This window comes from Corvus hawaiiensis, chromosome 5 (genome assembly GCF_020740725.1).
Source record: "Corvus hawaiiensis isolate bCorHaw1 chromosome 5, bCorHaw1.pri.cur, whole genome shotgun sequence".
Taxonomy (NCBI): Eukaryota; Metazoa; Chordata; class Aves; order Passeriformes; family Corvidae; genus Corvus; species Corvus hawaiiensis.
The window spans coordinates 6,033,544-6,059,823 of NC_063217.1; the positions used below are offsets into that span (position 1 = coordinate 6,033,544).

Here is a 26,280-nt window from a genome sequence, read left to right on the forward strand (position 1 = left end):
TAGAGAGAAACAGGCTTCCAATAAAAATGTAAATAATTTTATAACAGGGTTTTTTGCTTTGATTTTTAATGCCTTAGTGATAGAAAAAGAGTGTTGTTTCTGCCAGGACCTCTTCTGCTTTAAGCCCACTGAAGATTTTTCAGGATGTTCCCCCAGCAGGTCCATGCTGTCAGATTTGTGCCATTGGAAACAGTCCTTATGGATATATCACACTGTTGTGTCATATTCCCAATGTTTGGAAGTGCCACAGGTGATGTTACCCAGCAGGCATGAATTGGTGTCAAGCTCAGGGTTTATTCCTTTTTGTGGAAGAGGCTTGGTGCATTCTCGTTGCTGGGTTCAGGCATGACCTGGATCTTCTGGTTTTTGAGGGCAGCTTCCCTCATCTTGTAATACATGAACTCATTCTGCTGGAACATGCGCAGCTCCATCTCCGTCTGGACACGCATGACCTGAGGGACACAGCAGGTTACAAACCCTGTGATGCAGGGGACCTCGAAGCAAGTGAATAAAACATTGCCAGAAAACAGGCACTGTCCCCAAGGGATGTCCTAGGCCATGCAATGACTGAGGCACCGTGCCCTCGGTGTCCTACCAGCAGGACCAAAGCTGACTGGACACAGATATTCTGTTCTTTCTCCAACCCCATTTGCCTGTGTACTGAGGAAGGCATCAGCCTTTCCTGCATGCAGCTTTTCCACAGGCTACTGGGAAGCCTCATGCTCCCAAAACCAATGCAGAACCTAGAGGTGATGCTGTGCAGAGCCAGGGAGTGAGTGCAGTTCCCATCCACACCCTGGGCCTGGCTCATCACCAGGGTGGGGGTCACCTCAGGTGGGAGGAGAGGGATGCTCAGTCCCACAGCTGCACCCTTTACACCCCAGAATTCGTCATCACCAGAGTCATTCCTAGTGCTGCATTACAGCAGAGGATCAGAAGGGGTTTTAGGATACATTTTTACACCCCTCTGTGCATTTATTCAACCCTTTGTTTAGGAGCACAGAGATAAGCATGTGCCTTATATCCACTATTTTCCTCCTAAAGTGTGAAAGGAAACACAGAAATGGAGGTGCTGTGTCTCATCCTTTGCTACACATATGGAAACAATGAACAGATTGGCTTGAGGTAGTAGATATTAATTTTTCTGAAGATATAAAATTGCACTAATAAAGGTTATAGCTCTGCTATATGAGGACTAAGACATCAATAAAGGATTTCATCTGGTATCCTATAATTTTTCGGGAGTAATAAAGGAGAATGCTATAAAGCCAACAGGTCACATCAAGTGAATTAAAGGCTAAAGAAATGATAGACTCCCAGCTGAAATTGTAAGTAATTCCTCACATCTGAGCAGATGTAATTCCCTGGGATCTCAAGATCTTGACTCTAAGATAGGAAATGCAGCCATCAGTCATCTGAGGAAAAAATACACTGCTGCTTAGGAGGAATGGGGAGTGGTAAATAAAGAAGAGTGGACACCAGTAAAGAAAATCAGGTGGTAAACATCCACCATATGTAATTTGATGTACTCAAATTGCAAAGTTATCCATCTGAGAGCAGTGAAATCAGGCTGTTGAAAGAATAGGAGGCTCTGTCTTTGGGCACAGCAGTTTCAAAGAAGAGTCAGGGGCTCAGCTGCCATTTCTCATGTATGTTCTGGTGCAGAAAAAGAGGTATTTTTCAGGGAAGAAAATTTCCAATAAGAAAGGACATGCATTTTCCAGCAGAATATAACATAATCTAGATAAAGCCACAGCACCAGTATGAAGCAGTCAGCACTTAATACATCTCTCAGCCCTTACAGATGATTGTTTCCACAGCTTGACTCTAATCTTGCCCAGATAGAGAACAGAGATGACAGGAGATGACACCTACCTCCAGGTCTTTGGTAATTGGGTGGGAAGGTCCATGGGTTATCAGGAGAATGGCATAGGCTTTACAGATCAAGCCATGGCCAGCTTCAATGAGGCCAGCGTGCCAGTGAGTCACTCCTGCCCGCATCACGGCCATCCCCAGCTGCGCGTTGTTGGGATGGTATATTTTCCTGGAAAAACATTGGGTAATTTTAGTTCAGGAGAAATCTGGGTTCCCAAAAGTGTCATTGACATGATATGCTTGCCAAAGAGCAGATAGTTTACTCAGGTGAAGAGCCTGTTGCAGCCTTTTCCCCTGAAATGTTCCCTTCTTAGAAAGGGTCAGGGATACATTACTCAAGGACAGAGCTGTACAGGGGCACAAGTTGTGAAAGATGGGATGTGAACTGGGAAAGTTCAACACCTGGCTTGCAGAAAGCCAAGGTCTGTCATCTTATGCCAAGAGAACACCAATCTCTGTCATTATTTTGGCACAAACAGAACCCAGATCTGACCCCACAGCTCAGGTGGCACCAACTTAACTTGACACACTTGGAGCAGTGAAAATGCAAAAATCACCAGTTTCTCATTCAAAGTGGGAAGAGAAACAGGTGGTTCCAGAAACTCCAGAAATGTTCATCTCACCCTCTGCAGATGCATCCCTACACCTGGGAATTGTCAGTGCCTAAGGCGGGAAGACTGAAACCACTCCTCTGCATCCAACTTTAAAAGCTGAAGCAGAGTTAGAAGCTGATTGGACTTAGCTGAAAACCTGCCCTCAAGGGCTTATTTGGCATTTTGAATTGGCACTTAAAGCAAGAAAGGAAACTACCGTGGCCTGAGAAACTGAGGAACACGGAGGGGAAGGAATTTCCTCTGTGTCAGTCAATTAGTTCAGTGCCAGGGCTGGGACATGAAGTTGCTTGTCAGGCCTGCAAGCCAGGGAGGTGACTCTGTCACCCCTCTGCAAAAGAACAAAATATCACAGGCTTTTTGGAGTAGAACTGACCAAAAAGACAGGAAATGAGTGTGAGATGGTCTCAGCAGGAGAGTGAATGATACGATGAATTGGGCTTTTCTCTCTTCTCTACAGTTTCCATTATTTTTCTTTTTTTCCTGTTAAATACTCATCATTCCTGTCATAAAACCTCAGTAATAATAAAGCACATAATTTTTAATGTGAGATTTACCCTGGATCTATGTGAACTAAACCTGAATTTCTTTATTCTCACTGAGCTTTTAGCACAGGACTATAGAATTAGCCAAGACAAAACCCATGTACTATTCAAGAGTGAGGGAATGTCTTGAGTGACAGCCATTTGACATGGCTTCTCTTTCCTCTTTGACCTCTCCTTCCTGCAGGGTGCAGGGAACAGGCCATCTCCTGCAGTCACAGCCTCTCTGTCCTGCACCCAGGCTCTGTGTCTTGCTATCAGGGCAGCCTTGAGATGCTTCTGAGACCAAACAAAAAGGCTAATGAAAGATGTTCCTAAACCATTTGCCAGTTCCAGTTTAGTACATCAAGGTGTTTGGGAGCTCTTGTGCATTTAAGAAGGGGTCTCTGTCTGTCTGGTGGTACAAAAAAGTCCCCATCTGAATTTCATCACCACTGCCTTCATGGGAGCAGATTAAGAAAATTATTCCTGTAACACACAGCTTAACATTGCGTGAGCACAGAGAGCTGCCAGAAGTAGGGCACAGACGCACAGGTAGCCATCCACCATCCTCTTGGCGTAGTCAGCTGCTTCCTCAAACATCTGGAGGTAGGAGAGCACCTCGGAGGCAATGCTGAGGATCCTCAGCAGGTAGATGTTCGTGTCCCCCAGCACAGGCTCCTGTTTTGTCAGGCAGTCACGGCACAGCTTCACAACCTGAGCGTGGAGGAAGCAGGGAGAGGAAGGGTAAGTCCAAGCAACTTTGGGCCAGAAGCTGCCACACCAAAGCCCTGTGGTTTGGACAGTCCTTACCAGTCCCAGAGGCCAAGTCAGCCTCTGTGAAGGTTGGGGAAGAGAGGATGTGCTTTGATTTGTTAAGAAACATCAGCCGAGCAAAATGATTGGCACTCAAAGCTTTCTCTCCAAGGTTACACTCGTAAAACTGGTGAGGAAAACGTGATGTCTTCTGCTCAGAAGAAAGACTCCAGGAGGCTGGGTACTGTCAGGTACCAAGTGCCTACAGGACTCTTACACCCCAGTGCCATCCACCCAGCCTCCTGAAAGCACTTGGTGACAGGAATCCTCTCAATGACCCCCTGGGGCTGGAGACACAGAGCTGCACTGTTCCATGCCTGACCTAGCCGTGATTCAGTGTCCTGATTTCTGCTCTAGGCTTCAGCCTTTTCCCAAAGACAGTTAAAACCCAGAGGTTGTTACTCAACCTGGAGTGCTCTCTGAGAAGAACAATTAAATATTTCCTGGGTGAGCAAAAGAGGGAGAAAAAAAGAAATTACTTGAGCTCTGTCACCCATTGCCTTTGTTGCCCCAGATGGGACATGTTTCTACCAAACCACACACCTATTCTCAGCACCTGACAAATGAGCAACACAAGGTGCTGAAGAGATCAACACAGGCAAAGACCCCTGACAGTCTTGTCCCGCTCTCAAACCCACTGTCCTTCTTTTTGTGAGGCTACCTGGCAGAGCTGACTTCTTACACCTGCCCTGTAACTCATGATTTTCACCAGGAGGCCCTTGGTTCAACACCCGTGTCAGTCAGAGGTTCTTGAAGTCACCTGAATCTCCTTGTGTCATCACTACAAAAGAAGTTAGTCTGGGATGTCTCAGACACGGTTGTCCTTTACAGAGGGCAGAAACCAGTGTCAGCTTCTTCAATTTGAGCTTCCAGGAGGGCAGGAAGCACATGGGGATATTCAGGTTGCAGCAATGGGGAGGTTGTTTCATCCACAAATCCCAAATGTAGAGGGGGACAAGGCCTGCTTTTCTGGGCAGTGTGTGTGCAGCAAGAGAGCAAAAGGACCAGGACTCACCTCGTGGTAATGTCCCTCCATGCGGGCCTTGTTGATCTTCTCCAGCGTGTCCTTGGAGAGCTGGATCACCTCCTTCACCGTGTCTGCAGAGGGCTGGGGACAACATTAGGAAAACCAATGAGGAAAACACACTGCCTCACACTTCCAAAATATATTGGTTGAAAGCGTGCTTGGCCCCGATCAGCTTAGTGGGATGTCTCCCACATCACCCAATTCCTACTGCTGGATGAAAGTGCCAGCGTGTCCCTCAGACCGGCCCAAGGCTGAAATGAGCTGAAATGGGTCCTGCTGACTTCAGCGAGAGTGTTGCCCGTCTGGGTAGTGGCCATGTCTCTGACAAGTGTGACTGGGCTCCTCAACTCTCCCTGCCACTCCTCCCCTCTGGAAATTCACCCTGCCACTGAGAGGTCTTGTGAGATACCAAAGAGGCTGTGAAAGCCACCAGCTGGTGAGTATCAGGTGTTCCTAGTACAGCTGCTTGAGAGAAATGAGGCTCTTGAGTCAGAGATGGGTGGAATAAGAAAGATCCCTGAATTTTACCTACCCTGAGAATTGCTGTCATTAGTTCCAAACACCCTAAGATGGCTGAGCTCAGATTCCAGCTGCACCCAGAGAGGGAAATGTGTTTTCCTGCACACCTCAAAGAAATTTGTGTTTCACCATGCATTTAGAGACGTGAAGCACATTTAGGAACACCTGTCAAAACACTAATGAGCTCATAATTAGCTGCCTCTTCTTTCTTGCTTTAATACTGAAATATAACATAATATCCAGCACAACCATTCATCTTCTGCTTCTCTGAGCCCTTCAAGTTTGCATTTTCCATCTATTCTAGCTATCATGACCTTTCTTTTCACAAATGAGACACCTGAAATCAGCCCACAATCACGTGACTCCAGGAATTTTTGGGAAGAGCCTGGTGTGGAGACACACAGCAGAGCCAGCAGCCAGGAAGGACCTCTGGGTGTAGATCAAAAGGAGAGACCCAACATTGCAATGAAGGATGCAAAGATTGTAGGACTATAGGACTCTCCTGTTGTCTTTTTTCCTACACCTGGTCAATTAGACTTTTGAGGAATCTGAAATTCATCTAGTTGGGAAATCCTCCTCATAGTATTGAGGGAAAACCAGTAGTTTTCAGAGCCATTTACCTCCCATCTATTTATGGATACGTTTGTGTTATGATTTATTTTTCTATAGTCTTATACTGAAGCTATTGTAGCTAATCAGATTTGGGCAGCTGTCTGAGCAGCACACAGGGTACCCTGGGGCACAGAGTACATCCAAAGGCAATGTTAACATCAGTGCTGGGCTGTCTGAGTCAAGACTCCCAGAATAGGGACCTTAAACAGCATTTCCACGGTGGCTTTGTCTAATAAAAATCCTCCCTTGCCTTTACTGGACTTGTAAGTCTGTTACCATTATAAACAATGGGAACTTTGCTACTCTTTGGAAGAGGTGAAGGACTGGAGGTCGGAGCAGCTGTTGAGGATGGAAGCTGTCAATCTCCCGTGTATTCCTAGCACTTTTTCCAAGCAGCTGTGAGCGCTGCTGCTCCCAGGCAAGCGTGCCTGCATTCAGGAAATGCGACCCAGCCGACGTGCTCTGTGGGTGAGGTCAGCCTGGATCCTTATTGTCTGTGGATGGGGTGTATTTTTAATAGCTGAAATCATGCACCTTGCATGCTAACAGGCTTTTTCTGCACAAGCACTTCAGGTTGTGGAGGACATTCCCCCAGAAGCATGTGTTTTCCTGCTGTGTGGCACACAGCACCTCTAATGCTCACCAAAAGGGGATGGTGCATCCCTAGTGGAAGGCATCCCTGCCCATGGCAGGGCAGACAGAAGGAGATGGTCTAAAAGGTCCCTTCCAGCCCAAATCGTTCTGTGATTTATGGTTTCACTGTTCAGTCAAGGCTTGATAGCAGGTGTTGAATGAGAGTTGGAATCTTTTTGTGCTGTCTACTGGGGAATGTGTTCAAAAATATTTCTGCAGAAAGCCAGAAAAAAATCCTTCTGCATCAGAGAACTGAGCTCTGGGACAGCTTTATATTGTAAGTGGAGAAGTACAGTAGCCAGGATTAGCTGTAAGATGAAGCTTGATAATTTAAAATGGAGTTATAAAGCAGGGTCTTTTGCACTAGAGAACTTGACCCAGCAAGGAAAGGGTCTCCTCTATCCCATGTCCTATCTCCCATAAGGGAGCTCCTTTATATCAGCTTGATAATATTTCTCTAAACCTTTCTCAAGGAGAGATTTACACTCTGCAATAATCAGCCTTTCCTGGCTGCCATCTCTCTGAAAGAAGAGTTACAAGACTGAGCTTGGCTTCCTGGCACCTCCTGAGCGGGAGGCTGAGGGTTCTGTGCTCCTTTCCAGGAAGGTGCCTCTCACTGGGCCTCTCCTGGTGGCACTGCTGGTCTGAGGTCACATTTCCTCATCCCACCTTTTCTGTTTGGTTTCCCACCTGCTCCACATCATTCCCTGGGCTGCACTGTGATTCATGGTGTGACTGCTCAACAGTGCAGATCAATGACTTGATGATATATTTAATTGCCTTGCCTCGCTTTCCCTTCCCTTATACACTTTATAAGGCTTGCAGGAGGAAAACCCCCCAAGCTAACACTGCCAGAGAGCACAAACCTATGAGCAATTATATCCTTGGATAGAGGAACTAAAAAGAAACTCCTAGAGCTGCCAGCACACTCATAAACTGGAGCAGTTGACCAAGGAGCACTTCCCACTGCCAACAGCAAGACGCAGCCTTATACCCTCCTGCTCGATGACTTGTGAGACCTCCCAGGAAAAGAGAGATTACTTAAAAATGAGCACTTAAACATGTTAATTCCTCACAGTCAATCTGCCCACAGCAACCACACAGAAACGTCAAGCGATGATGCAAACTCCCTGTGACAGGCCTTTGCAAAGAGGGACTGGATGTTCAGGCTTCCCACATTCCTGGAGCTGGTGTGATGGTACAAACCACAGAGCTTCAGCAGCAAACAGTCCTGTCGCCACAATCACCTGCAACACATTTCTCTTTCTGCTGCTCAAAATGTAGATTCCCTTGCAGTTTCTCAGAAAAAAAAACAAAACCAAAAAAAAAAAACCAAAAAACAAACAAACAAAAAAACCACCCAACCACGATCTAAATGCCAGGATTTTTCTTAGCTCTAGACCTAATTTTCCAGTATTTTTGCATTCTGTCTATTGATGGACTTTTAGGTTAAAGGCACCTTCTGGGGGCTTTTTTAAATTAAAAACTGCACTTATCTTGCATAGTAAGGATTAAGCTGGCCTTGCATGGTGGGCTTGAATTGGTGGTGTGTCCAATCAAAGTTTAGTTCTGTTCTCATTTTACCTATTGTCATTAGTCATGCTTTTGCCAAAATCTGACTCTGTTCCTATAGTGTCCCCATGCTGAGAAACCACAGTCCTGGAGACCTGCAGACACCTTGGTGGAGGAGATGCAGCCACCACTGGCTTTGGACACAGCAGGGCAAACCATACCTTGCTTTCCCCCGCCTTCACTGCCAGCATCAGGTCATCCTTGAGCTGTTTCTTGCAGTGCTCGCACGTGCAGTCGAAGTAATATTGCTTCTTCAGCTGCTTCCGCCGCTCCTCGCTCAGGTTGAGGAAATCCACATAGGAAACAGTGAGCTCATCCCCTGGAGAAATCTTGCTCAGAGCCCGCAGCTCGATCCTGAGGGCAGAGGAGGTGGGATGTGCACTTGGAGAAGCAGCAGAAGCAGAAGTGGAGCCATGGAGCCATCAGGAACAAATCCTGTGTCCTGCCCTGCCTTGCAGAGGTGAGCCCTCGCCCTAAGGCACTGCTTTAAGTCTTCAGGGAGGCAGTGCAGAGGTGAACAGCAGTCTGGTTGACTGAATACAGAGCAAGAACACACTCACACCAGTTTTTCCTGCCCCTCTGCAAGTCCCTGGCAGGGATATGTAAAGGTCTGAGCTATAAACAGGTTATGGCTTCATTAATTTATCCAGATTGGGGCTGAACCTAGACATCAACTTTTATTTTGTTGCAGGAGATGTCACCAGAAAAAAACCTCACTGAGATCAGAAATACACACCAAAATGCTCAGTTTGGATTTGGGGTCTTTTTTTAAGTACTGCTTTGCATGCTACCCACACACCCCTGGCTATACCCCCAGATCCCGAGCTGTGCTGCCTTCGGTATTGTTTTCACTTTGAAAAGTTAAGACAAATTCCCCCTGGGTGCTGCATAAGAGATGCTTTCACCATGTTCATGCATTTCCACATAAAAGGTTAGAAATAATTATCTGGAAAGAGTCTATTTTCAAATAGCTCATTTGACCTATTACCACAATTCAATTGCCAGTCTCTTACTGAAATCCACGGCAAGCCCCTGATGACAGGATTTGGAAAGCCAGACCTTTGTACCTGCCTTTCTGTCATGTCATTCCCTGCAAAAGGTCTTAAATAATGTGGGCACTCAGAACTATTCCTGTGCTGTTTCACTCTACACACTGAATCTCCCAGTTACTCTGGGCCATCTCTCAGCTGCAGGGGCTAAACATGCTGGAGAATTTGGCCAGAATTGGGAAAAAATCCATCAAATACAAACTGTGAGGTGGTTCTTCTGTGTCCATCTCCTCTCCCAACTACTAGTGAGCTCAACAATGTGTTTAATGTCCATGTCTGCCCTGAGATGGACCTCAGGGGGACCTGCTGGCTCCCATCTGAACATGAGGTGCTTTAGGTGGAACCCAACAAAAGCCTCACTAAAGGCAGAGGTGGCAGAGGACTCACAGGTATCACCAGGTGCATTAAAAGTAAGTATTTTGGGGAGGACATGACTTATTCTCTGTGATCATGATTTTGCAAAGGGGTTGTAGTTCTCCTGTAATTCCCTTTTATTTCCCTTGGAATCCCTGTTACACGCTCTCAGCACCATGGGTGTTGCTCTGAGTCTTCCAGCTCTGCTAAAGCTGCTGTCAAAATTCCTCTCCTCGGCTGGTCTTGACCTTCTCTGGGTGTTGTCATAACAGCAACATATTTTGTACAAAATTTATCACTAAACATGCCATTGTCACAAAGGGCAGCTATTAGTCATGTCACAACCACGGGAAAATGCCAGACAGAGAGAGGTGCAACCTGCTCCTCCAGGAGGAAGTGCATAAAAAAGAGCAATTCCCATCCTAAAGGTTTACACTATAAACATTCTTGTTCACACTTAACAGGATGCTCGTTGAAGTGAGTCATGCAACCAGAGAAGCAAAAGCAAGCCTCTGACTTTCATGATGCCCCTGATAGCCCAAGCACTGTAGGAGTATTTTAAGCAGCCATCCCTTGTGCGGAGGGGATTGATTGCCTTTGGGGTAAGCCAGGAAACACATGGCATATTTTAAATACTGTAGTTAAAGAGCCACTGTCAGCAAGGAGCACACCACTGAGCTTGTCCAGGGCTCTTTCCCCAGTGTCTGCCATGAGCAGCAGGGACCTTGATAGCTGCATGCACAGGCACAGCGAGTGCCTGATAGCTCAAAACTCAAATTGCCCCAAATAGCAATGCTAATCAGAAGTGAAACTTTTGCCCCATTTTTTATGGCCCTATCTATAATGTACTGAATAAGATTCAATTGTGAAGAAGAGCACTTCAAATGTATTTCACATCTTCTTTGGGGAAACTCCATGCCCGCTTGAAATTAAATTTTAAAACACAACAGTGTCCCCTTAAGAACACTGATTATAATATACCAAATGCCATGAGTTAAGCAGAGACATTTTTTTGCACATATTTTTGTGATTTATTTAGTTCGGATCAGGTAACAGTGGCATCATTAAAAGGTGGAACATTAATCATGGATTATGATAAAAAGGAATTGAAACCTACATCTCATGGTACTGCTACTGTAGGCAACGCATTCCTCGGGCACAGTTTGTTGCAGAAGAAACGTGGAGTATTTAGTGTGTCAGTAGCACAGTCATTTCTCATCTCCTAATATGCAAGGTTTTATTTTGGGCTGCACAAGATTAGTGAGACCTTGTTCTGATTTTGATGCTCTTGCCATGGTCAGGGGAGGAGAAATGAGGAGTGGAGAGGGGAAATACTGACAGAGAGGAAGCCAAGGGAGAGGGTGGGAAGGCAGACAGGGAATTCACCCTGGGGAAAACAGTCATAGTATTACCACTATCATTCTAATTTACTACAAAATGCAGAGTTAAGTGAGGTTTGGGTTTAGTGGGGCTTTACACAGGGGAGGAGGGAAGTTTAGAAAACAGGGAAAGTGAAATTTGGTGCAAACAGAGGGAGCCCCTTGGGGTCTTTGCATCTTTTCCATTAAACACAGGGCATGAGGGGCACAGGGAGGAGAATGATGCTTTCAAGACCAACCCACCTCATCTGTGTGTGGAACATTGATCTTACAGCCTCATGACTGAAAGACAAAACAAACACCTGCGGTTTACACACATACAACAACGAATAAAATGGGTACATGGCATAGCACTGGACATTGTACTGACAGGAGACAAGGGAGTTCCCTGTTCCTGGCTCCTGCGGCACTGCATGAGAACTTCCCTTTTGCTATGCAGCTGCCAGGACCAAACTGTCCATCACTGGGCCATAGAGGACTTGATGAAGAGCTGCCCTGGCACTGTGAGTTTAGGAGTGGTCTAGGTCAGGGAGTGTGCAAAACCTGCTCCTGATATTTGGCAGGAACTAAATCTCCTGCACAGAAAGGTCTCCACTGACATCAGCAGTTGTGCTCTCTAGAACAGAGCTTGAAATGGAAATCAGGCTGGGATATCAGCCACAATTTACCTGGCCAATAACCAGATGGTCAAGTTTAAAGTCAATAACCAGATACATGTGGGAGCTTTGACAAGCTGCCAGGCAAATAAATGCCATTCGTGTACTTACCCAGAAAGTCAGGGTTGTTATCACTGCTGGTTACCTGCCCCACTGCTGGAAGTTGTTTGGAGTGGCTCTCCCACCACCCCACTATGGATCCAATCCAGGGCAACTGGATATCACAGTACAGACTCCAACCTGACTTTGGATCAGACTGTATTTCCCACCAAGGTAATAATCCTAATGCAGTTTTGTTTTCTCTTGGCTCATTTACCAGCTGCTTGGTAAATGCTGGTGTAGTTTTATCAGGGAAAACCAGCAGTGATAACTGGAGTGGAGAAGCAATGTGTTAGTCAAAAAAGGAGAGGCTGGGGATGGGGGGGTTAAATTAGAGCACTAAAGTTTAGTAAAGACAGGTAGCTGTAAAATCACAGTGGAAAGTTCAGAGGAAATCCTGTGGCTGTGCAGTTTCTGGCAAGCAATTTCCCACAGTTAATGTCTTGCACACACTGCAACTTTCTGAATCAACAGCAGTTTATACCTGCCATGGCTTGGAAACTGGGAAGGGCAGAGCACTCCTCTTGTGGGCTACCTCCACTCCCAGCTCTGCTGAAACATCCCTGCATTTCCCACTGAATGTTATTCCATCTCACTTGTCCTGCAGAGGTTTTCTTACAGGACTTGGGTGGGAATGGGGAATGCCCAGAGGCTGAGAGCATCCTGCACTCGCAGGTGACTCTGCTTGCAGATAACAAACACTTCTGTCATTAAGGTCTCATTGCTGAAGAGTTAATCAGTGATTAGTTGGGATGGTACAGTCTCACCGGATGGGGGCTGTGTTAGGAATGGTTATAAACACACCAGCAGATACTGATACACAGCTGATTGCAAGCTTCGGTTATGAGAAACTCTTGGACTGTGGACTCAGAATAATTCTTAATAATTTACTCCATGGAATTACTCCTTAACTATCTATAAATGAAGCTTCAATATGAGGGGTGAGTTAAACAGCTACTCACTACTTTATCTACCTATTTTGAGTCTAATTACAAAACTGATAAGAAACCAGGGAAAAATTCTTTGCTGGTTGCTGGATTTGGGGCCAAATCTGGTGTATTTGTCAGTGTATCGGATGATAATTTTTTAAATAACAAGGAGAGAAACCAGGTTGTCTTTAGCAAGAAAATACTGTTCAGGCTTTTTTTCCTGAGCTAGAGAAGGAAATAAGAAAGAATAGATTTTCTGGGGCAGGGACCTGACTCTGGGGGTGACAGAGCCTGCTGAGTTGCCTGTTAGGATGCATGCCTGCTGCACCAAACGAAAGAAATCCACTCACTTGCCGTTGTTGAAGACAACAGTGCAGTTGGGCCAGCAGTCGTGGTTGGCCTGGCAGAGGTTGGGGAAGATTCCCACACCAACAGCCTGCAGTCCTCTTTGGTCACTGAGGGTAAAGCCATTGCAGCTGATCTAGTCCCAAAACACAGGCAGGAAGAAGCATTAAAGGAGAAAAAGCTGAAACACTCCAGTCAGGATAAAACATCAAGAGAAGCAAAGCAGGACTCATGCAGAAGGACCAGCCCAAGGCAGAGCTGAGTAAACATTATGGAGTATTTGCTGTCAGTGTTCACCTGGGAGGTCTAAGATAAATTTGGTTTGGTCGTGCATTGATTTCCATATATTTGGTTCCTGCAAATAATTCAGAAAAAGGTCACAGGAAAATGATTTTGAGGCAATTCCAGCAGAAAGCAAAGTTCACACTCATGAAAATAGGTATCAGTTAGAAATTAACCTTTACTGCTGCATTCAACGTAGTCATCAGTCACGTTTGCTGGGTTGCCCTCAAAGCTCATAAAAAGCAGCTACTAGTCTTTGCTGTGAATTTTCAGAATGATGACTTTTGCATGACATATATTCCAAGACTGAATTATTTTACTTTCCTATATAATACACTATTATCACATAGGAACAGAACAGTTTTCAGTCACAAGCATAAACAATATCTGCAAAGAGAAAATGTGATAGAATAAACCAAAGGAAATAATTAACTCAGTCACTGATTATTTTACCCGGTTAATAGTTTTATTTCCTTTGTGAACTGATTCTGTAGATTTTCGGTACTTCCTTGCTTCTCCACAGAGAAGCTGTGTTGGTCACTAGCACATAGGGTCTCCCTGTGTCCAGTGGACTGGATTTTCTTTGTGGTGTGGGTACCAAAGGATGCTGTGTCCTCTCCCTATACTGGGACTGGCAGAGGCCAGCTTGTCTTGCACAGCAGCCCCTGCAGAGGGGTGAGCAGAGCATGTGTCTCCTCTTGGCAGTGTTGGGAGCTGAGGGGATAGTGCAGGGATACCCAGGGCTGGGAGCAGAGCAACTCAGCCTTAACTGGAATTTCCCTCCCTGCTACACTGAGAACAAAACTTTGTAGTTAACAAGTTAGTAATGGATATTATTAAATATATTGAGTATTTTTTACTGATTTTATTATATATTACGGCTATGCAAAAAATTGAATGCACACAGTATCAATAGATATTAATGTATTTACTAAAACAGATCTGCTATATTCAAATATATTCTAGATTTATTTACTAAAAAACATATTTAGATTTTCTCAGCTCTCCCAGGTGCAGAGAGATGCCCAGTGGGACTTGTGATGAAAATGCAGCACCTATGATTCAGCCAACCATTTGTCTGCATGTTTAGACAGCCAAAATGTTTCAGCCCTTGCCATGCCTCAGCTTCCCAGTGTCAGTGCAGAGGAGAAGCAGGTGGGGAATGGGATGAAGTCACCCATCCTCAAATCAGACCTGCTGGAGAGTTCCTCCCAAAAGATGGCATTACAAACCCTCCCCCATCTGCACTCCCACCCCTCTAACATACCACTCCAAATATGTGGGAGATGAACTGCATCCCAAACTGCTGGCAGTGGGGTGGCCAGAACTCCAGGAAACTCTCCACGTCCATGCGCAGCTCCTTCTTCTCCTCCTCGCCAAAGCTGTCCACGTGGTTCTGCAGCTCATCAATGGACACCAGGCAGCCCTCGGACAGCCCACTGCCCTCCCTCTCGATCTTCCACAGGATGCGGGCAGCCAGCCTGGCCAGGAGACAGCCACAGGTGTTACAGCACCACCACCACAAGGAGAGAACAAAGGACCATCAAAATTCATCTCCTGGAGCGGGAAAGGGTGTGCAGGCAGACTGACTGAGACAGGCTCAGCATCAGATGGGTGATGGATGGTCACCATCCCCAGTCTTCTGAAGGAAAGGGAGATATGCAGGGTTTTGTCCCGGCACCTGTGTTCTCACCTGGAGAAGTGCAACAGGCCCCCAGGTCCCAAGCCCTCCACAAATGCTCCCATTTCCTTGAGGATCCCTCTCATTTTCTTATGGTAGGGCCAGAACGTGAAGACAAATTAATGTATCCTATAGGCAACTTGGGGAAGAGCCCATCTCCTCTTTCACTTTTCCACCTACTCCCCAGTTTCCCACACCTTCTAAACTATCCAGGGTGGGTTTGCCTCACCATGTTCAGAGTTTTTGGGGCACAGAACTGAGAAAAAAAATAGCACATCCTTTGCACCATTGATGCTCCTCCAGGTCCCTATCCCTTCAACTCAAGCATGCTCTTGGACTTTCCTAAACCTTCTCCCACCTCCACCCTGCCCAAATCAGGCCACCCAGCTCTTCCTTGCCACGGGATGCCCTGTCCTCTCCCGGGCTGCCGGGGCCAGCTCTCACCTGATGTTTTCGGTGGGTGCCTTGCCGTGCCTCTTGATGGCAGAGCACTCATTTTTGTGGTTGAGCCAGGCCGCTCTCTGGCAGGTCCTGTCGCAGTAATAGGCAAACTTGCACTGCCCGCAGCGGTGGAGCCTCTCCTGCCGCTTGAAGCAGGTGTGACAGATGACGTGTATCAGGCTGGAAGGACAGAAGGACACGTTGGATCAGCGAGGGCCAGCTCTGCCCAGCAAAGATCCCGCCAGCTTTGCACCCCTGGGCTCCCTGCAGCCACTAAAACGGACTCTTCATGATTTTTGGGGAGGATGGAGAAACATCCCACCCAGCTTAATCCTTGTGTTCTTGCCCAGTGTTGTTGCTGTAAGTTAAATGGTCATGGAGTAACTGGGACTCCTTCAAAAGGGGTATTTCATCTTTGGGGGATTCAAAAGAGGATTTCAATTGTATGCATGTAACTATAACCCAGACCCAGGGAGGGGTGCGTCAGAGGATACTGCTGAAGAAATCTGACCTCACATCCTCCCTCTGAGAGTGTCCAGGGTCCCAGACTGAGGGAAAACCTCCCCCATAAGCCCCTTCACATGTCCAGCTGTTGCTCCTAGAACTTAATTCACTGAGAAGGAGAAGGAGACACTTTCGTCTCCTGTCCAAAAAATTTTGGGACTTTCCCCTTGCTGCTAGAGAAGGCTTTTCACTGCCTGATTTGGTGTCTCCAGCTGTCTGCTTCTCCAGGCAACCGCCCACTTCTTCTGGGCCTCCAGCCAGGCTTGACAGTACAGGAGAATTTAAATTCCCATCACTCAGCCACTGCTGGTGCCAGAAGGGAGCTTCTCCTCACTGCAAAAAGCTCAGGGACCTCAGAGGCTTCATGGTCTAGGGCACATTTATCATTGTTCGTAACACAGAGTGGGGAAACTGAGGCACGAGGAAATAAAAAAATTATTGATGATCCCATAAGGAGGATATGTCACAAGCAGGAATCAGACTCACAGTCCCAGAGAATGCAACCCAAAGACTGTCCTGCCTCTCTACTATACCCATAGATATAGATATATACACACATATATATGCATATTTATATCACAGTCCATTTAAAATGCATTTTCTTTTCTGTGAAAATATGTGAGCTGCTGACATAATCTACCGTGTGCCTTGGCTCTTGCAGGATAAAGAGGGCCACTGATTTAAAAGCAGGATGACCCCCAGCAGACAAAACCATGTGCAAAAATGAGGTTTGGAAAATGAGATTTAGGCAAGTGAGCAGTGCTGGAGGGAGCCCAATGCAAGGCAAGCACCTGGGATGGGGCAGGGGGAAGCATGTCTGGGAAGGGGGATGCAGCCAACTCTGCTTTGTCAAATGGAAAAGCTGAGAGCTGGTGAGAAATGTGAGGCTATGCTCTGTCAGCTGTCAGGTCAGGGGGACAGAGAGGTGCAAGAGAGATTACACTCCTTGTAAGGCAAAGCAGAGCCAGAGAGCTGATAAAACCCACATGGTTACGTCGTGCCAGGAAGCACAGGGAGATATCTCACATGGGGAATGGGGGTCCCTCCTGCCACTGGGGTGTTTTAAGGGCAGTCAGAAAGCAAAAAAAAAAAAAAAAAAAAAAAGAAGTTTCCTTGTAGAGAGGAATGACAGGTTGGAAGGGAGCATGGTGCAGAAAAACCCAAGTCCTCCAACAGGTGCTTCTCTCCCCTCAGTTTGCTCCCTGAGAACCAAAAAATACTGAAATGCTGGCTTTGCATTTTGCTGTTTATTGCACAGGGTGTCCAGATTTTCCAAAGCAAACCTGGCTGGCAGAACCTACCACCAGCTCTGGAAATCCCTCATTTCTGAGGAGATGCAGAAATGCACTAAAAAAGTTATACAAGACTTTCTGAGAAAGCAAAGGAACAGCCCATGTGGTATTGAAACTGCAGACAATTACTCTTGGCTAATCTGACTGGCAGGTGTAAGAAATACTGCATCTCTTACAAAACCATTATGGGATCCTCCATACCCCAAAATGGTGTCAAACAAGACTGAATTTATTGATACAGTGTGTTACCAGGACTCCAGAGACCTGGGCTCAACTCTTGGAACAGTAAAAGAGTCAGGAGACACAAGTATTTGAGATCTGTTGCCTAAATCTTCAACTAACATCGCTTAAGCATTTGCAAGCACCTAAATCCCCCAGGTGCCCCTTGGCAGTTGTGCAAACTCCTGCTGTGTCAGAGGAGCTCAGAGCTGGATGGCCCAAAAGGGAATGGCAGAGTGGGGATCTCCCTTGGCTGGGTTCTGATACCATCTGTCCTGGAGACAGACAACACCCAGACACCAAAGGCTCGCAGTGTTCACAGCCTCCTCTCTCTGCAGTGTTATGGTTCTCCAAGTGAAGCAGCCTGAGATTAAATTTAAGTCTCTCAGCCTGTGGAAATCATTGGTCTGTAAAACCTCTGTCTGGTCTAGAAAGTGCTTAACACAACCCAAAATGGCTTCAGGTATCCCAGACCTCTCCTCCCAGTACAGAGAGCAGCCCACATCCACACGTCAGGATGCTGCATGGCCAGGCAGCCTCAAAGTTCCTGGGGAGAACCCTGGGGAGGTGACTTCTGCTGTGGCACCTACCCAGGAACCCTGGAGGTTTGAACTGCCTGGCTCTTGCTGCTCAGCTTCCCTTGCTTTACCACACAACAACACAATTGCTTTCTGCTGTGTCTGTGCACGCCGTGGCCTCTGAGGTGATCACTGCCCTCTTCCACATATAGTGAGAACTGCTTCTCACCCTGCCCAAAAGCAGGATCTTCCTTACTACAGTGATGCCTCCAGCCCATCACAAGCTTGCCAGGTCAGGGATTTGGGACTGACTTAGAGGGCAGATGCCACTGACAGATTCACTGAATGACTTTCTGGGGAGACTCAGGTTTCCTTGGCCTCCCACCCAAGCATCAGCCGAGCTGAACTCTGAAGGGCTCACGTTCTCTGGAGTTACATAGGTGAGAGGCACAGCCACAGCTAATCCTGGGTGTAGCAGGATTAAAGGACAAAAGCAGTGATTCAGTGTGCCAGCCAACAAATGCAAGAGGTAACAGCACTGACAACTAAACCATGGCTCCTGCAAGCATGGCTCACAGTGAAAGCAGAAGAAGCAAATATCTCTTGTGACTGCTTGGACTGGATTCAGACAGATTAAGGTCTGTTGGACCTGCCAGGACAGAGGGCTGAGCACTGTCACAGGAAATGTATTAGCCTCATCTCTGAGACATGCACAACCCAAACATTTGCCATCCAGCACCCACAACATCTCATTCATTGGCCTGGAAAAGCCAGGTGAGATGGCTTTAGGGCAAAGAACAGAGGAGGATTTCATTGAGTAGCTGATGGACACAGTGAGTAGCTCACAAACTATTTAACATGGGTTCATGCTATTCTGTGCATCACAGGTGATACACACACATGGCCTAACTTACACATAAGTCCTTGGCAGGGCAACTCTCTCCTCAGTCTGCTACAGAGAACAGCATAAGAACAGCTTAAGATGTAGGCAAAGTCTCCTTGGCTTTCAAAGCAGGGGCTGTAACACTTCATTAAAAACAACAGCCTAAGGAAATGCACCTGCTACCTAAAGATTAATTATTAGCATAAGAATGGGTTTGCTACTTTAAAAAGGGTTTGACCTTAGTATTTTCTCCTTTAAAATGTCAGGGATGACATATCCTAGTTTTTCTGATTTGAGTGGAGGATTTATTTTAGAATAAATTTTGACTATTTTATTTTTAGTCTTTCATTACAAGATTTCCCAGCCTCTTCTTAGAGGTGTGGGGGAGGTTTTCTTTAAAAAAAGCTAGGTTTTCTCCCAGGTTTTATTTAAAGTTTTGAACAAATGAGATAATAATAAAGAAATCAAACCCCAGAACATTTTTTAAAATGTGAATATGATCACATTAGCTCTCAGTTTTTATCAGTATCTACTCAGCGAATTTGTTCTCACAATCTTTTCAGTCATGCTGTTATGGAAAATTTTGGATTTCTTATATCTCTAGGTCATTTCAACTACAATAACAGAGCTCCCCATGTTTTCTCAGAAAATGTTTTCAGCCTCTTTCATACATCAAAAAGAAGTGCAAAAATTGCATGATGTCAGTTTTTAGCAATTTGCAGATCACTCATCCAGCAGATCTTCAGATGATCTTGGCTTTCCACAACATGGCACTGTTTTCCTTGACTACTGTCCCTCAAACCCCGCGGGTTAAAGAGCAAACCTTCTCTTGGCAAAGGCTGACAGAGACATATGAGGCATCCCCTTGCTTATAGGAAATGTAAGCTCCTACAGGCTTGAGAGCCAACTGATGTGTCAGAGGAGAAGGTCCCATACAGTACATTGAGCCCAGGCACTGGGAATGCTGTCACCATGAAGGTGACAGAGGAAAGGAGACCTGGGTTCTTCAAGGACACAGCAAAGAGGGAGGAAGGATTAGAGAAAGTTTCAGTGAGAGGCTCAGAGGCTTTGCAGGTTGAAAAATTACCGCAACAAAAGCAAAAAATTGCTTGAGATGTATTTCCAGCTTTCTGCTTCTACTTCAGAGCAAAGCAGGTCTGACAGTGGTGTTTTCAGAGCAGTATTTCAGCTGATAACAGCAAGGCTGAATTAAACAGAGATCAGGCTGTGTCTACGCTTTATCCTGGAAATCACACAGAGTTCTGCACCCCCTTTTAATCAGTATTCACCATCTCTTTAAGCAGCCTCCTCTCATTCAGGTAGAAGTAACAGGCTTGATACAGGAGTCAACATCCAGTAAACACTGGGTTAAGGGACAAAGTTATAGAATCATAAAATAAGAATGGTTTGGGTTGGAAGGGACCTTTAAAGGTCATCTAGTCCAACCCCCCCTCCAATGACCAGGGTTAGCCTAGTGAGTCATACCCTGGCCTTAAAATCTAACTATGAGCTGACTGATGTTTATAGGAACCTCATTTTTCTTTGAGTTTTATGTACTTCCAGATTAAAACTCTCTGACACTGTGTAAGAAACTGCTGCTCAGATGACCATCATTGGTCTGAAGAGTACAAGCCCTCACCAGCCTTAATGACTTTAGGGACTTCCAGGGTCCCTGTGACCTTCAGGGGCTTTCCAGAGTGGGATGCAGCCTGTAGATTTAGACACCTAGATGTGCTCATCTGTACCCCCTGTGTCGGAGTAGAGGTAACACCACCACACTCAGTTCAAAGGTAGATTCATTCATTCAGCTCAAAGGTAGATGTCTGTGTTCACTGCACATTATAGGGTTCCATTGATTATGTCAGCATTTAGTGTTGGATTCACTTGTCTGGACACAGAAGTCCAGTGTCAGGCTCTGCAGGGACATCTGATGACAGAGTTTTGTCAAAGAAAATATTTCTCCTTTTCCTAGCAAAATAAAATCTCCACACCTTCTCAAACTCAGCCTCCTACTGGAAGACAGACACCTATAAAGTGCAGTGGGGTGACAACCTCAGGTCCAAATTGCTTCAACAGCTCCTTGCATCTCTCTGTGCATCTATCTCTATCTACATACATAAGTCAGGCTCAAGTCTGTGCTGTGATATCCAGTTGCCCTGGAAGAGCCTCTCCAAGCAGCTTCCAGCAGTGACAGCAACCCTGAGGTCTGACTTTCTGGGCAGTAAGTACAGATATCACATTTTATTTGCCTGGCAGCTTGTCAAAGCTCCCACGTGTAACTTGTTGCTGACTTTAAACTTGACCACCTGGTTATTGGCCAGGTAAATTGTGGCTGATATCCCAGCCTGATTTCCATTTCAAGCTGTGTTTTAGAGAGCACAACTGTGTTGGATCTCTGTAGGGCTGCTCCTGCTAATCTCAAAATGACCTTTGCTTTGCCTGCATGTCCTATGCAGCCACACAGAAGATCACTGACCTCTGCAGTACAACTGCCTTCCATATAGCTTTCAACAGCAAAATCAGGGGGTCAACACCCACAGACTGGGAACAGACTTCCCAAAGGATTGAGTTCTTCAAAGGGCTGCAAACACTCTGGTGCTTCTGTGTGGTCTTTATGCATAAAGAAAGCTGAGATCTCTGGAAAATAGGGTCACATATTTGGTAGGACCTGAGCCAAACACTTAAACCCAGCAATCATTCATAGTTGAATCCCTTTTCCATAGTACACATACACAGTGCTTTCAGCAAGACATGGGAGATACTGAGTCAAATTAGGATGAGGGACTCTGGATTTTGGGTTTGCCTGTGCAGGCTGAGGCCCTTTTTAATAGACACCAATTTTAGGACCTATACAAGTGTGTTTGAGGACAAGGAAAAGCACATGCCTCTTCCCTGAACTCTTCATCCATGCAGAGACAACAGCAGTTCTTTCAGGGTAAAATCAGCTGCCATGGCCCGGGGTGGATTTATTCTTGCAGGAATAAAGAATACTAGGATGCAGGCAACCCTTCTTTGACAGAAATCAATTCAATGAGGCTTGATGCAATTGAATACCCTGGGACAGCAGTAGGAGGTACCTTTAAAACCAAAGCCCTGGGTGTGTAAGAAAAGCATCAGGGTGATTTCCACAAGAAAAATGTGTGTTTCCATTACATCTCAGGCCCAGGCTATGCCATGCCAAGCACTAATCAACAAGCATTTCTTCTCTTTCGGAGATTTTGGGACTGCGTTTCACCACTGACCTATACTCAGTGCTTTGGGGTGAAATGTGTCACAGGAGGGTATGAATCCATTATTATTGCACAACAGTTGCAGAGAAGGGTTGTGTTTACCTTGACTCCTTGCTGCTCAACCTCTAGACCTGCCCTCTGGGAGCTAAACAAGCCCAGCATGGGGAGGAAGGGAGGGAAGCAGGGAAACACATCTCCCCCCATATGAGGTTTTCTGTTGGAAACCTCAGCCTAAAACACAGTCTGCAGTCTCAGAGCTGATGCAGTGATAACTTCTGCCCTTATCTCATGTTACATAAGTGACATTTGAAAAAGCAGCAAAGCTGTAGCTCCTCAGCATGGGCAGCTCTGCTCTATGCATGGTGCAACATTTCACACAGAACAAAAAATGTTTTTAACCCACCATCAAAAGTCTAAATGTTTCAGTGGTTTAAGAAAAAAAAGTATTTTTAATAAGGCATATGAGAGAAATAATTGTCCATAGGCACTTCTGAAGAAAATCACCACAAAATTCCAGCTAGTGACACGAGTGAAACCGAAGTACGAGATCTAAAAGGACACATCAAGGAGAAATGATTTTGTCACCAACTCCTGTAATTGAGCTCAGGGTGAAGACTTCAAGAACTCAACATTTTAAAGTGAAAAATGACATTTTTAATGTGAGCTCTTGCAATGACATATTAAAATAAAAACTAAAGGTGTCATTCTTGCTATGGCAAAGATTCATAATCATGTTCACCCACTGACAGTTAAAGGACAAGGAAACAGTGAAAGACACAAAAAACTTATTTCTTGCTCTCTCCATTTAATACCCAATTCTCTGCTACTGTCAGATCACACAGTGGCACTGATCAGCTTCAGCTGCAAGATGACCGGGGTTAAAACAGCAGCACGACCTCTACTTGTGTCCCAGACTTCGCTAACAGAGCTGATTTAATCAGAGAAAACTCAGTTAAACAGAATTGCTCACAGCCTTGCTTAGTGTACAGGGTATTTACTAAAGTTTCTGGCTGTTTGGGGCTAAAATTTCAGTCTCAGGACTCACCATGATGCCCTTGAAGAACACTTACAACTTTCCTAAGCTCAGAATGAAACCTTCAGCTGCCATCCAAGTCCTCAGTTTAAAAATTCAGGCCACATTCTATTCTCAGTCAGCATGCTATAATGCTGAACAAATTCCGTGAACAAATTCAGAGGCTTTAATTTAGATTTAGCCCAAAGGAGATCAACATAGAAATTGGTTCTTTGCATCTTTTCTCTTCCAGGTTATTTAAGTGAATCCCACTAATTCAAAGGGCAGAAGTGGGCACCTACCAGCCACACCAGCAGCGCAGGTTGAGTGAATGTTGTGATTAAAACAAGCAGCAGAAAAGAAAAATATCCTTGCACCAGAACTCAGTGTGTGGCTACATCAGTGTGAACATAAATTTAAAACCAGTCTCTTGAAAGAGCAAAAGCAGACACTTGTCTCCAGTTAGCTCAGCCAGCAGTAAATACTAAATCTCTGTAACAGAAACAGAGTCACTTGCTGACCCCCACCACCTCCTAGCTGGAGGGCAGCAGATGATGAAGCTGCAAGTGCAGCTGGGGATGGCACACGTGAGCAGAGCACAATGGAACTCATTTTTATCATGTATTTCCCATCAGAGACTTCAGCAAAGTCAGTCTGAGATTCCTGTGCACCTGAATTACACTAACTCCCAGCAGTTCACTGCAGTGTAGCATGGGGCTGGTTTTGTGAGGCACTGAATACACACAACTTTCACTGCATTTCTAAAAGGTTACCAAGCGCCTCACAAGGTCACGCCCTGGAAACAAACTGCACCATACGAAAAGTGAAAAAGCTGATCTGAGCCCCAGGAAGGACATTCACTACAAGCTGTGAATGTGTCTTTAGAGAAGTGCTTCTGACTTCCCTCCGATCCCTTCTCTGATGTCATCCAGACACCTCCAAACTTTTATACAACCAGTCGGATGAAATTTTGCAGCGAGATTACTTTCCCTCTGAGTTTTACAAGCGCTTTTCTCTTACCTGTCAAAAACCACGGCTGCATAGGCTGGCTCTGCAAAGATGACATCCCCAGGCAAGAATTCCTTCTGGGCTTTCAAACCCCTGCCTTTGCCTTCAGTTGTGAACACTTCCACTGACTCCATTCCTCCTTTGGTCATCCCAGGGGACCCCAAGGCTTGGGAGGTGGGTATCTTGGAGCAAGCCAAATCTCCCGTCACTCCTATCAACTTGGACGTGCTGCAAGGCCACGCTTATAAGAGGAGGGCTGGTCTCCCCCCACCCCTGGCCACATCGATTCCCATAGGAGGGCAAGGGGGTGGGAACAGAGGAGGCAGGAGCCAGAGATCCTCTGCACAATATCGCCGACCTATGCGGGGATGGGACACGGCTGGGATTTCTGCTTCATTAGGAAAACCCTCTCCAAAACGTTGGGAAAAGTTTCTCCCAACCACAAGAAGTTGTATATATTACAACTCGGCTTAATTTATCCTCTCCCATTGGAGGGAGAGTGTATTCTCTTTGCAGGGTATTTTTAGCGACCACATGCTTCTGTCTCTCAGGAAGCAACAGCTGAGACAGTGGGATGGGGAGGTCTGGGATGCCTCTTTCTGACCCCTGCACTGTCATCTGGCTTTTTCCAGAAATCAAACAAAGCTGCTTTATTTTTACCCTCAAAGAGATGGACAGGGTGTTTAGAGGCAGGGATAACAGAGAAACACATGCCTTGACATTCCCAGCATCCTGTCACCACCAGGAAAAGAGGAATTCACTTCCCAAATGCCAGTGGCAGCACATGTACAGAGCAGTGTGGAAGGGGCTGGAAGGACACCAACAGTTCAGCACAAACTGCAGGAACAAGCAGGACATCTTAGATCCTCTCACCATCTTGGATGCACTAAACCTGTTTGAAACAGCACCTGAGAGCTGTCCCCACCTCCAGTGCTCAGCTGTGGAAGAGCATCTGAGCCACCTGAGTGGAAAAGGAGGGTCCACCAGAGAGACTAAAGTCACAAGCAGCAAGGCCCTGCCTTTACTCTCTGTTCCAGTGCAAGTTCAGAGAGACACAAGAAAAGGCCATCATATGTAAGAATGAACCTCACTGTGAAAACTGAACCCAGCCCAGATTGCCATTCAGCACTTTGTTATCATTTAGTAGGACTTCACTGGGCTAGTTGCTGATAATCTCACCCTCCACCTCAAGGAAACCTGATGCTGTTTCCTCCTCCATCTCTAAGCACTGTGCAGATAAGAATGATTGCAAACCTCTTCCCACATCTCTGTGCTGCATAGAAAAATCTGCCTGGTTAACAGCAAAAGTGAGATGTGGAGAAATAAAGAGGGTAAATCCTGTACATCCTGTGGCAGTAAAATAAATCCTTTACATTTCCAAGGCAGTGGGAAGTACCACTAGGCTCTTCAAGACACAGAACTGCTCAGCACCTTTTGCTAAAAGCCTCTGGCAATGCTCCTTGCCTGCAAATTAAGTCTGGTATCATAACAAATACCCTGTCTTACAGCCTGCCCGCGTGTGCCAAGCACAAACAGTATCAATCCACAGCTCCATAAATTCAGGGTGATCTGGCTGTTCATGTGATTATGAGCAGTATCTTCCACAAACAGCCAGACACCTCCACTCCTCCTGAGGAAGGCCAGAGCTGTCCCAGAGCCATCAGCATGAGCCTCCCAGCTCACACTGAGCAGCCTTGGAAAGTCACTACAGGCAATTAACTCCTACAAGCAATTACAATTTTAGCTGCAATGCTCTACATGTGTGAAAGGTGATGTCAGAATGCTCTGGTCTCATCTGTTATTCACGAGTTACTCCCTTGGCTGTAGGCATCTTTTAGAAATTGCCAGAAGGACTTTAGCACCTCAAAATCAGTGCTGATTGGTTTTTTCTTCTCAAACTCACATGACTTGGAGTGTGGCTATATTGAGCTGAGTCATTAATCACACTAAGCACTGTTTCTGGTTCCCAGATAACAAATAATACAGAATAGAATAGAATAACAGAACAAACAGTATAATTATATCAAAGAATCTATTTTTTCAAAGTAGGTGCAGGATATCAGGGATTCCTTCTTTTTCTATCTGTATTTAGAGCAGTGAACCTACTTTGAGCCCCGTGAAAAAACACTGAATTTCAAAGCCAGCTGGAGAAAAATGCCAATTTGGGAGCATGGAGGAAGGCTGACCCCTCAGCAGGAGATTATTCTGTGCTT

The 26,280-nt window shown here is 45.8% G+C and overlaps 1 protein-coding gene across 2 annotated transcripts; it reads right to left on the minus strand.

Moving 5' to 3' along the window:
* On the minus strand, nt 1-24,476 carry SMYD1 (SET and MYND domain containing 1). Of its 2 annotated transcripts, XM_048305077.1 has the most exons (10): nt 24,080-24,476; nt 15,405-15,581; nt 14,547-14,760; nt 13,003-13,133; nt 11,212-11,250; nt 8,348-8,540; nt 4,839-4,931; nt 3,561-3,724; nt 1,876-2,044; nt 1-452 (listed from the first exon to the last, which is right to left on the minus strand). In XM_048305077.1, exons 1-10 carry the CDS (start codon nt 24,214-24,216, stop codon nt 294-296), a joined length of 1,476 nt encoding a protein of 491 aa, XP_048161034.1. In that variant the 5' UTR covers nt 24,217-24,476; the 3' UTR covers nt 1-293. The 2 variants fall into 2 exon arrangements, with proteins under 2 accessions (XP_048161034.1, XP_048161035.1); XM_048305078.1 differs by lacking the exon at nt 11,212-11,250 and having other exon boundaries at nt 24,080-24,475.
* Nucleotides 24,477-26,280: the final 1,804 nt, after the last annotated feature.

Coding starts and splice junctions, on each gene's coding strand:
- SMYD1 (XM_048305077.1), bottom strand. CDS start 24,216: ATGACCAAAGGAGGAATGGAGTCAGTGGAAGTGTTCACAACTGAAGGC. Junction 4,932..8,347: donor TGAAGGCGGGGGAAAGCAAG/GTATGGTTTGCC, acceptor TGTTGTCCCCAG/CCCTCTGCAGACACGGTGAA. Junction 3,725..4,838: donor TGGAGGGACATTACCACGAG/GTGAGTCCTGGT, acceptor CTCCACGCTCAG/GTTGTGAAGCTGTGCCGTGA.